Raw genomic sequence first — 11863 nt, 5'->3', positions numbered from 1 at the left:
TTGTTGGCATGATAGAAGAGGAACCTCTTATCTTTTTGATGCCTTCTTTACTGTGTAAGGACCATCCTATTCCTGCTAGCTCTTGGTTACTCTTCCAAAAAACATCAACTAGGCAATATAAATTTGTTAATGGTGGGAGTACCTCATCGAGATTTTAACTCCTCATTAGAGTTCATCTTTATTGTATGTAAAAAGAACCGAACAATGTTTATTCTAGGTCTGGATATCTAAAAAAACTCTCATAGAAAATTTATAAAAAACCTAGTTAAGTCTAAAATTCATTTATCCAAAAAAACCAAAACCAAAAATAATTGATCCGAATAGATTCGAATGCAGAATCCGAAAAGATCGTTTTAAACAGACCTGATGTTAATAACCGATTCATACCTAACCAAAAACATGAATATCTAAAAGAGAAAAAGACTAGAATAGCATCAAACCAAGTTTTTGTTCCCAAAGTAGCACTCAAGGCTCAAAGTCACAAAAATAGGTTTCATTAATGAAGTAAATATACACTTATACCCCTTGGGTTAACTAATCCAAACCTTAGGGTTTAGAGTTAAGGGGGTGGGGTTTTGGAATTAAGGTTTAAAATTTTATAAAAAATAAATACTAAAATAAAAAATTTATAAAACAGTTTCAAAAATTATTTTTAAACTATAAAAAGAAAATTTGAAAAAAAAATAAAAAAAAATTCAAAAAAATTTTTATAAAAAAAATTATAAAAATTTCGAATCTGAAAACATATAATCTGAAACTATAAAAAAATTTTTTTTTTTTTATTTTTATTTTATTTTTGTTTGTTTATTTAATTTAAACCAAAGATATTAGGAACATTTTATCTTTTAATAAATGTCATTTTTGTGACTTTCTCCTTCTAGTGCTCTTTTTGAGACATAAACTTCAAAAGGTGCTATTATTGACAATTGCCGTATCTAAAACTATGATCATGTGTGTTCTATTTTTACAAAGAACCAACCCAGACCATAATCATATCTAAAACTATGATTATCTTAAACTATAAATCCGGATCGATCTAGTTTTACAAAGAACCAACCTAGACCAAAAAAATTCAAATACTTGGTTGTTCCAAATGACCAAATGTTTTGAAATCCAAGACATGTTAAAGAATTAGAATGTTTTGAAATCCAAGACATGTTAAAGAATTAAGTAATCTAACGATCAATAATCCAGATCATAATTGATCCGATCATAACTAAGCAATTTAAATCCGAAAAATAACCAATCCGAATATCGATGCCTTGTTTATTTCTAAAACTCTGTTTTTATTCAAAATTATCCCACAGCGTCAAAATATAATCCCCAGGAATACAAACGATAATTCACCAGATCCACTCTACTCAGGAATTTACAATGGTGAAAAACAAATGTAAAAAAAAAACAAAAACAAGCAGAGACATTGGGATCATCTTCTCCTATGCATTAAGAGCATTTGGGATGAGCGCAGATCTTGTGCTTCTGCTGATAGGCAAGTGAACATACACCTCGTGAACTTCCTGCTTACACACATCTCCCTTGTCTCGATCAATCGCGTAACATACATAGATCGTGTCTATCACATTATCAAGAACATGTACAAAGAAAGCCAAGACCACTGTCAGTAATAGCCACGCCAAGATAGCCACCAAGTACGAATCTACACCCAAGCTGCTCACTCCTCTCAGTACAGCCCATGTCTGTTTTTCACAACATAACACACCAAAATTAGTAACTCAAAGGTTTGGTTAGTGAGAAGATGCACAAGTTGTCTTATACTCACCGCGACCGCATAAGCAGCTGAGAGGACAAAAACTATTCCGGTTAGGATCCTAGTGGAAACAGTTTCCACAAAAACAGCTGAGAGCAGGTTCCGTCTTAACAGCTCGTAAGTCATTTTGGCAGAGGTGCAATAAGACTCGCCAGTTATCGCAGCAAAGTTGATGGTGAACTTGTTGAGATAGTCAAAAGCTCCAAGCAAGGCATTTGCACAGCAACGAAGAGCAAAGTTCACTATCCCTTGTGGATTCTCTTCTCTCGCGTTGTCCACAATGGCTCGGACAACACGAACAACCCCTACGAGGATCCCCGAGAGACATATCGTACCAAAGGATTGACCAAACGCGTTCCTGAAAGAGAGAGACAGAGATGTCAAACACTGCACATAAACTAAAGGAATCAAAGGGGGAATCACAATCACAATCACAAATCACCTCAAAGAGCTCCGTATGCATTTCTTAGGCATTGAGTCTTCCTTGGAGAAATACCACTGAGCAATAGCTCCACTGATAACATACACTTGCATCTCCACCATTACAGCAAGAGACCAAATCATAGTTATGATTGCAAGAGCGTAGTAAGCAGGAACCCACGAATCTTCCTTCCACTCACAAACATACTCATCACCATCCACCTCCCTCGGCACAAACTCGCCGTTAAACCTAGCAAACACCAAGAACACCACAATCGGCGCGTAGTACACAACCAACCCGAGGATCAACAACGGCAACACAACAAAAAGCTTCAAGTTTTTAGACAGTGCATCCGACGCAACACCGATGATCTGAATCGTCAGCTCGATTCTATGCCAGTTCGCTACAATGATCCAGACAATGACCCCCACGATCAAGAAAACAAACACTAGGAGAAGGACTCTGTAAGCTAGAGGGAGTGCGTCGCTACAAGAGGAGCTAAGAGTACAAGCGACGAACCAGTAAACATTGAAGAAGATCGGGAACAGGACAAAGAGAGGCAAACAAGCGTAAACTATCTGCTTAGTGTAGTGTTTGAGCAAAAGCAGGACAAGAAAACAAAACGGCGCGCTTAAGATTAGCGTTACAACAAGGGTCCAGATCAAATCCTTCTCAAAGACCGGATCCGACCAATAACTATTCGAAAACCTCGTAAAGGTGGAGACTTTGAGGCAAGAGGTGGAGGCGAGATCGTAGGAGAAGGAAGAGGAGTCGCCGTAATCAGTATTCCTATGGAAGACGGAGAAGACGCCGAAGCCGAAGGTGGAGAAGACGAAGAGGTCGAAGAGGAGGAGGAAAGCGACGTCTTTGAAAGGTCTAGGACCGAAGTTGTAAGAGATCTGGAGGAACTGTGTCGGGTCGGATTCGGGATCGCTACTTCGACGCGGGGAATCGAGAGCTGACGTGGAGGGTTTGGAGAGAAGAGGGGAGGAGGAGGAGGAGATCGCGGCGAATTTGGTGGGGTCGCCGTCGTCAGCAGCCATGGTGTCGGAGATGGGGAGAGAGAGAGGAGAAAGCTCAGCCTCTCTGGAGGAGAAGGATTGAGCTAAAAAGTGGAGAAGGTGACAGTAGTAGCAGAAGACGACGAGACTTTAATTATCATTTGCGGTTAATCACAGTTAATTAGTAACTACGGCCACCGCCCAAGCGGCGAAGCGAAGATGATCGCCACCAGAAATTCTAAAAAAAAAAATTTAAAGATAATTACGTTTTAGACCGTCCAAAAAGTTATGTAATGAAAATGACTTTTTATTACATAAGTGTTATCTTTAGTCGCACTTAAATATTTTTAGTGTCTCTTTAGTCTTTACAACATTATTGCTAAAGGAAAATACATGAAGAAAACATTAAATAATGTATAGATCCTCGACCCAAAAAAATAATATATAGATCAGATCCTTTGAGTCTTTGACCAGGGATAAATAATTTCAGACTCCATGTGTTTGAAACGGGCTTAAAGGAAAAATAATTAAAATAATTATTTGAGACCATTGGGCTTAATGAGACCGAGCCCATTAAAGCCCAAAGCGTCGCATGCGAGAGGAAAATGGTCCCTGGGGACTGGACTACAAGAGCGTGCACTTCAATTTTGCAGGCGTAAGTTTTTTTATACACACACACAAAACAAAAGGGTACGAAATGGGTTAATAACTTGTAGTGAAAGCATACTCCCGTGGGGGAAAGAAAGTACTAAAGTAGCTGAACAATCAAATATATAAAAGCACGAGTTCACATGAAGCACTTTGCACAGAACCCACCCACTTCGCGTATAACAACATCGTCACGTGAACTCACTAAATAGGTTACTGTGTGCTCTGTCATATTGTGTTCCCTCTCTGAATCAAACTCTTCCCAATTAGGGAATGGTGTAACCACCTTCATCCAATCATATCGGGACACACACTTGGTTTCATCGATCCCCCTCATCTCTCTCTCTCTCTCCTTTTCCCTTTCAAATCTCAGGATTTTTTTGTGTTCTTGCTCTGAATCATGAAACATTCTTCCATCATTGGTTTCATTTTTTGTGCCATTTATTCGCTCCTCGCCGCTTTCATACTTGTTTCTTCGTCAAATGGTACTTATGATCCTACACCATATTATATACAAGACTTTTTAGCTTGATAGATTGATCTTCATGTGCAGATGGACCTTTCTACGATTCTACTGCCTATACAGAGGTTTTAAGCTTTGGATTGTTACATTTATTTAATATTGTAAACTAATCGTTCATATGTTGAATTATGTAAATACTGATTTCTGAAAAAAACACAACCGAAATGAGCAGTGTAGAGCAGAACCAGAGAAACCACTTTACAATGGAGGGATGCTGAAAGGCGAAGAAGCTTCTGGGTCAGGCAGAGACACTCTCAGAAGCGTTGGTGCTAGCTACACACCAGCTTACATATTGCACAATCTCACGCAAAACACCATCTATTGCTTCTCCAGTTAAGTATCATTTCCCTTCTGATATAAAAATAACTCAATGTAACCATCATCTGATTGGTTTGAGACTACTGAAAAATAAAATACAGTTTGGGTGAAGATAGAGGCTGGTTCTGCGTCAACAGCTCGTGTAAGAGCAAAGTTGAGATCAGACAACGCCACCTTAAACTGCGTAGGTTCTGTATCTGCAAAACAAGGTTGCTGGTCTTTCCTCAAAGGCGGCTTCCTTCTTGACTCTCCTTCCCAACTATCCATACTCTTCTTTGAGGTCTATTCCATATACATTAATGCTCAAAAGATTTGGTTACATAATCAAACTTAAATGTTAAAAAAATTCCTAATAATGCAGACAACAAACGACGATGGTAAAACCCAATTAGAAGTGGCGAGTGCATCGCTTCAGCCCTTCACGCAGGATCAATGGAAGAACAACCAAGATTACTTCATTAACACTGTAAAATACAAAACAAGACTTTCTACTATAGAAAATATCTGAAATTTTTTGACAATCTTTATGTGAAAACTTATTTTCAGGCGAGAAAAAGAGCAGTGACAATTCACGTGGCCGGAGAAAACGGAGAGAGCGCTGAAGGAGCAGTGGTGAACGTAGAGCAGATCGCTAAAGACTTCCCCATTGGATCAGCTATCTCCAAAACAATCCTCGGAAACATCCCTTACCAAGTAAGCCACTTCCATAACAATTCATGCAAATGCGACGTTACATTATTGCATCAGCTACACTTCCATAACAATTCATGCAACGTTACATATTATTTGGTTTATCTCGTAGGAGTGGTTCGTGAAGAGATTCGACGCGACTGTCTTCGAGAACGAGCTTAAATGGTACGCAACGGAGCCCCATCAAGGCAAGCTAAACTACACATTCGCGGATCAGATGATGAGTTTCGTCAGAGCTAATAGAATCATCGCTCGTGGCCACAACATCTTCTGGGAAGATCCCAAATACACTCCCGACTGGGTTCGTAATCTAACCGGGGAAGATCTCCGGTCCGCGGTTAACCAGCGTATAACGAGCCTTATGACTCGTTACAGAGGAGAGTTTGTGCACTGGGACGTGAGCAACGAGATGCTTCACTTCGACTTCTACGAAAGCCGGTTGGGGAAGAACGCTTCGTACGAGTTATTCGCGGCGGCGCGTGAGCTTGACTCGCTTGCGACTCTGTTCCTTAATGATTTCAACGTGGTGGAGACTTGCAGTGACGAGAGGTCAACGGTCGATGAGTATATCGCGAGGGTCAAGGAGCTAGAAAGGTACGACGGCGGCGGTATGAGGATGGACGGAGTTGGGCTAGAGGGTCACTTCACGAGGCCTAACGTGGCGCTGATGAGAGCCAACCTTGACAAACTCGCCACGCTTGAGCTTCCGGTATGGCTTACCGAGATTGATATCAGCTCCACTCTCGACCACCGCACTCAGGTAAACATTGTCAGACCTGATTTCCGGTTTAACTCGGTTTAGTGCAAAATTGACCATCATTTTGAAATAGTGAATCTTGTTTTGGTGTAAATTTTGCGGTTTATTTGACACGATTTTGGTTATTTTTATTTTTTTGTGCACAAGCGATTTTGGTTATCTAGCTAACAAAAATAATATTGAACGAGTCATTTGCATTTTGGTAATAAATTATATACTTTTCATATCATAGGAAGTAGGAACCATGGTCATAGTAGTGGAATGAACCATTCATCAGCATTTTTGGTGATAAATTACAATTAGTTTTTTCATTATAACACAACAAATAAACTAAAATGTGTAACAGGCGCTTTATTTGGAGCAAGTGTTACGTGAAGGATTTTCGCACCCATCAGTGAACGGTATAATTCTATGGACCGCACTTCACCCTAACGGCTGTTACCAAATGTGCCTTACTGACGATAAGTTTATTAACCTTCCTGCCGGAGACGTGGTGGATAAGAAGCTGCTAGAATGGACTACCGGTGAAGTTAAGGCAAAGACGGACGACCGTGGAACCTTCAGCTTCTTGGGATTTTTAGGAGAGTATCGAGTCAGCATCATATACGAGGGTAAAACGGTGAATTCATCTTTCTCGCTGTCTCGAGACCCTGAGACCAAACATGTCAGGCTCCGAATCTAACGTGTGTTTTATGTGTTAAGATGCACTGCGAATCTTAAATGGTCGATAGATATACTTCAAGTCTAGGGTCATCAATAAGAGATAGAATAGGTTTTTTTTGCAAACTTTCAATCGACACTTCAACATTATAAATGAATACAACTAAAATGTACTGGTGGTGGTGGAGACAATAAGTGACAACGGGTCAATAAAGGACATGAAATGAGACGCTACTGTGGCTTTGTGGCGTGGGAAACTTTAATAAGTTTTATCATATAAATTTCTGACATAAGGAGACATCAAATCAGTAGCATCGTCAAAAAGTAAATAAAAAAGATAAGTAGCATGATTCAAATCACACTGCAATGAACTGTGAGGTCCAGCTTGGCTCTGGCAACATTATCATATAGACCTATTAATTCTCTAAGATTTAAGTAGACCAACAAACACAATAAATGTCAATTTCAATTAAGGTTAGTTACTTAATTTATGGTGCTTTAGATCTGAAACTAACCCAGTTGAGATGATTAAATCACAAAACATATCTCACAATGTCGAACATTAAACAAACATTCTTTAAAGACAGATGAAGCAAGAACACGCACACACAAAGCTCCAGTACAAGAACAACCTAAAACCCCAAATTGTTGCAGTCCTACTCGAGAAAAAAAAAACTGATTATCAACAAGACAGTCTAACATTAAACAAAGGCAAATGAAAGGGAAAGTCAAAGACGATGATGCTACGAGAAAATAAAAGGAAACACAAAGGTAAATCCGGCGAGTAGCATTGCTAGTGAAGCACCGGTTAATCTGCTAGAGTCTCCCATAGCCAAACCAGCCATCCATGATCCGTCTTGTAACATCGTCTCTCCCGAACCAACCTGCGACCCAGTACCCTGAGACCCGTATCCATAACCCTGATCCTGAGCCTGTTGTTGACCCTGACCTTGAGACTGTTGTTGACCCTGACCCGAGTAACCTGTATCCGAACCGGGCACGGGGTCCGAACCTTGTGAGGTCGCCGACGAGTCTTGTACCGGTGTGGGGTAGCTTGTTGATTTCTGACTGCTTACAATGAAACGGAAAAAACCAACACTAATCAATACAACTGTAATTTTCAGATATTGCAACTTGCATTTTCAAACAGGTTTGGAATTTTCTGCAACATTTGCTATAAACTTTCTCGTGAAAATCCATCGTTATTACCAAACAAAGAGAATCTTTCTGCCTTTACAAACGGTGGTTTATGAAAAGAAGAGAAACAAACTTCAGCTTTTGCGTTAAAAAAGGAAAAAACATGCACCCAAAATCATTCATTAAAGTATATCCTAAGTTTAATTATGAGTAAATTAGCTAAATATACTAACAAAGGTGGGATATCATTGAATGGGGGGAAAATGGTAATGTTGGGGGAAAAAAATTGGAGGGATATAGGGTATGGAGTGTAAATAGGGGAAAAATGGTGTGTAAGGAGTACAATTTCTCTTTAATTATTACGAAACCTCATTAAACAGACAAAACTTTCAATTTTTTCAAAAAACAAAACCCACAAATTGTGGAAAACAGAGAAAAATAATTATAAATATGAGAAAATCGAGGGCACTTACCTAGGTGATGAAGGGCAAAACGTCACCGTATAATCACCACCGGCGCAAGTGAAAGTGCTCGTAGCATCATCGTAAGCGTAGCTATAGGAGCGAGGACACGCAGCTTTGAACATCTCCGAGTAAACCGAAGGCCTACAAGTGGAAGGTGTAGCGTACGCGCCGCTGCAACAGTACTCAGGACTCCGAAACGCCTCGCACGCGCTTTTACACGCGTCACCGTCGCCGGAGCGCAGCTCAGCGGGGCACTGAAGGTTAAGGTCGGAAGTGCAGCCGGTGGAAGCACACTGCCCAGATCCACCGGCGACTTCAACGATCATCGGAAGGTTGTAACCGTCGACGAGGCTGACGTCGTAAAAGACGTCGCCGCCGGTGCCTAGAGTGAACTCGGCGAGAGTTACAGGCGGCGCGGCGCCGAGTCCGACGCATTCGACTTGGTTTGAGCCGCAGTCACCGGTTTTGCAGGTACCGGAGCCGGAACCGTCGAAGCTGCAACCGGTACGAGCCCAGAAACGACCGGACCAACCGGTTGGGGCTTGGAGAGAGCGTGAGGTGCCCTTAGGGAGCTCAAAACCGGTGGTGGAGAGAGTAGGAGAGCCCGCATTGGCTAGGATTCCAGGCCAGACGGTGAAGCCGCACCGGTTAGCAAATGTGAAGGTTGAACCATAAGAACCTAATAGTATATGTTAAAGAAAAACAAATAAGACAGAGAGAAAGAAAAGAAAAACTTTGAAACTGAGTTGAGACAGTAAGTGAGTGAGAGAATGAAGAACTGATTTTACCTGTGGAAGCCAAGAGCAGAACTATGAAGCTCAGTGTCAGAGAGGAAGAGCCGCGAAGAGAAGAAAGATCCATTACAGTTTCTTAGTCTCACTACTCTTGGAGTCTTGGTAGGATCTAGTGAAAAGTGAAGATCTTTGTTGTTGTGGAAGAGAGAGAGAGAGCTGAGAAAGACTGGGAAGTCACTTGGTATGGGTTTTGTTCTTTATATTTATTTTATTTTTCCCTAGATTTGTTGTGGTGTGTGTTTACTGGGCTCTATGCCTGAAACCTGACAAATTATATCTTCTGCAATTATTTTAAAAAATCCAGTAGGATTAAACAAACTAAAAAACGTTTTAGAGTGGGCCAAATGGTATCGGATATGTAATGTTTTCTGCCTATTAATAATGTCTTTGCTCGTTTGAGTAAAATGCTGTGTTGTGTAATTCATTTGATTAGCTAGAAGCAGAAGAGCTATTTGGCGGCAAGTGGGTTTGCTTTTGCCTTTTCAGGAGTGAAGGGTTCCACCCCTAATCCTCCATTTTCGTGTGAAATAGCCCATAAGCTCCATTGTGCTTGAGATTCGGCCCATTATAAGGTGGAAAGTTGGCCCCGCGTCCCATGCTTTATTTTGTCTTTGCAGACGTAGGGACCGGTAGGGTTAAGCAAATAAAAAGGCAAGAAAAATGAGAATGCTAATGATGAGACTTGCACACAACTTATATGTAAAGCACATTTATTTTGTGATGGTCCACTAAATAAGACGGGATTAATTATTTTTGACTGACTTCTGAGCATATTTGTTGAATCATAAAGTTCAAGATCAAGATGCATTGCTTGCCACTGACATGCCTCTTGGTACCTATAATAATAAACTAATGAATATTTTCAGGGGGTGTGACACAAGCACTCATGGTGGATCTTCTATTACCCTCGACACTCATTGAGATAGCTCCCAACTACAGCCCTTATGCACCTCCTCCTCCCATTGATTGTTCAAGACTTGTAATTCTTGAAGAGCTGTGATGCTCCGTGTTAGTCCTCTCTCTCCTAGCCCAAATTGTTTCTTCAAGACTTGTGTCATTCTGTCATGTCTTCAACTGAATCTCATTTGCTCGCTGCATTAACTGTCGCCTTCAGTGATCTCCGGTCATTCGTTTCTGATATTTATTTTGGTGGTTCTCTGGCTTCAGTCAGAATGATCAATCTCACTGCATTTCTATTTTGTACTTGCATAAAGAAAAAGAAACACAAATTTTTACTAGTATCTCCAGAATGTACATAACTGCATTCAGTAATGAATATGATGAATATACAGCCTCAATTCAAATACACACACACACACACTGACATGTTTCCATACAAATAAACGACTTGATTAATACACAAGGAACCCCTAACACCAGCCATGTGCTCTGATTCTTTTTTCTATAAAACAAATATACAAACAATGTCTCTACTCGAATTCCACTCATATATAAACACTCAAGCCTTCCCCTCAGCTCTTGCAAAAGTGAGGCCAACGCAAGCATCAACAAAATCCTTATCAATAAAATCCGTCGAAAATATCTGCAGCTTGTCAGCACATCCTCTCTTCACACACTCAATAATAAACACCTTGGCGTAACAATGAATCCGGTTAGTGACCGGTTTAACACACAATATCGGGTTATCAGGCTGCGGAGTGACAGTGTTCTCCACCCTGTAGAAAAACTTCCTCGAAGCAGCCGGCTGCTGCTGGCTCAAATGCTTCAAGTTGCTCTCGAATTTCGTCGAAGGAAGATCGGTATCGATCCAGTTGTCTTTCAAGTACCCCGCGCTCCACAGCGGATCCCCGCGCTTAGGCTGAGGCGACTTCCTCGGTTTCCAAACGCATATCACCCTCTTTGGGAGCAGCTCGGCGACAGTCTTGCCGAACACGCCATCGTCCTGGTGGATCAGGTGGTCGCCGAGCTGCTCCACGAGGTACTTATCGAACTCCGGGGGATCCTCGTGTCCGAACTCCGTTCTGATCTCGAGGATGACGATCTCTGATTCGGTTTCCGAGAGAAACCGTTTGAGGTCGGTTAAAACGACGTCGACGCTGTAGGTTTTGAGGATACCGTGGCACACACGGCGGTCTTCTTGGACGCGGATGTCGAGGACTCGAGTGCCGGCGACGAGCTGGTTGTAGATGGAGAGAGACTGGCACTGAGCGAAGGGGCGGGAGACGAAGCGGATCCCGATCTTGTTGGTGGCGGAGTCGTGAGTCCCTGGCCAGACGATCTTGTTGATGTGGAGCTTGTCGGGTCCAACGCCGGCCATCCAGGTTTTGCGATCGGAGGGGGTGTAGTCGCAGCCGGGAAACTCGCAGCCGCAGGATTGCTGGAGATCGGCGAGGGCTTTTTTCTCGGTGGAGATGGCTTTGCGACGCTCGAGCTGTTTCGAAAGGTGAGTCCCCATTGGTGACGGTGAGGCTTTGCTCTCTCTCTGTCTCTTGTGATGAGTAGTGGTTACAATGTTGGCTCGATGCCTTTATAAATAGTTTAAGTAAACAAAACAGAAGTTGTTTTAATTTGTTTTTTTGGTTATTGTTATGCTTTTGTTCTGGTTTCCATTATTATTGGTACGTAAAAGTTGCTCAATATTCGTTTTATCTTTTCACAGGGACGGTACTTTATCACGAAAAAACACCGTTTTATTAAAAAAAGGTTGCGTTATGTAAACTT

At 41.4% G+C, this 11863-nt stretch overlaps 4 protein-coding genes across 4 annotated transcripts; 1 reads left to right on the top strand and 3 right to left on the bottom strand.

Annotated features, from left to right (window-relative positions):
- Positions 1-1239: 1239 nt before the first annotated feature.
- Positions 1240-3232, bottom strand: LOC103835172 (CTL-like protein DDB_G0288717). The gene is made up of 3 exons (XM_009111289.3): positions 2211-3232; positions 1781-2126; positions 1240-1697 (listed from the first exon to the last, which is right to left on the bottom strand). The coding sequence occupies exons 1-3, from the start codon at positions 3230-3232 to the stop codon at positions 1437-1439; spliced, it is 1629 nt and encodes a 542-aa protein (XP_009109537.1). The 3' UTR covers positions 1240-1436.
- Positions 3233-3861: 629 nt separating this feature from the next.
- LOC103835171 (endo-1,4-beta-xylanase 5) lies at positions 3862-7028 on the top strand. The gene is made up of 8 exons (XM_009111288.3): positions 3862-4323; positions 4392-4426; positions 4534-4693; positions 4781-4959; positions 5041-5145; positions 5226-5372; positions 5482-6129; positions 6473-7028. Exons 1-8 carry the CDS (start codon positions 4239-4241, stop codon positions 6806-6808), a joined length of 1695 nt encoding a protein of 564 aa, XP_009109536.1. The 5' UTR covers positions 3862-4238; the 3' UTR covers positions 6809-7028.
- A 280-nt stretch (positions 7029-7308) lies between these two features.
- On the bottom strand, positions 7309-9450 carry LOC103835169 (thaumatin-like protein 1). Its single transcript, XM_009111287.3, has 3 exons — positions 9176-9450; positions 8397-9066; positions 7309-7854 (listed from the first exon to the last, which is right to left on the bottom strand). The coding sequence occupies exons 1-3, from the start codon at positions 9246-9248 to the stop codon at positions 7530-7532; spliced, it is 1068 nt and encodes a 355-aa protein (XP_009109535.1). The 5' UTR covers positions 9249-9450; the 3' UTR covers positions 7309-7529.
- A 944-nt stretch (positions 9451-10394) lies between these two features.
- LOC103835168 (PI-PLC X-box domain-containing protein DDB_G0293730) lies at positions 10395-11802 on the bottom strand. Its single transcript, XM_009111286.3, has one exon. The coding sequence runs from the start codon at positions 11595-11597 to the stop codon at positions 10641-10643; it is 957 nt and encodes a 318-aa protein (XP_009109534.1). The 5' UTR covers positions 11598-11802; the 3' UTR covers positions 10395-10640.
- Between the last annotated feature and the right edge of the window lie 61 nt (positions 11803-11863).

The sequence above is a fragment of the Brassica rapa genome, chromosome A08, assembly GCF_000309985.2.
Source record: "Brassica rapa cultivar Chiifu-401-42 chromosome A08, CAAS_Brap_v3.01, whole genome shotgun sequence".
Taxonomy (NCBI): domain Eukaryota; kingdom Viridiplantae; phylum Streptophyta; class Magnoliopsida; order Brassicales; family Brassicaceae; genus Brassica; species Brassica rapa.
This window is presented reverse-complemented; position numbering and strand designations above follow the sequence as displayed.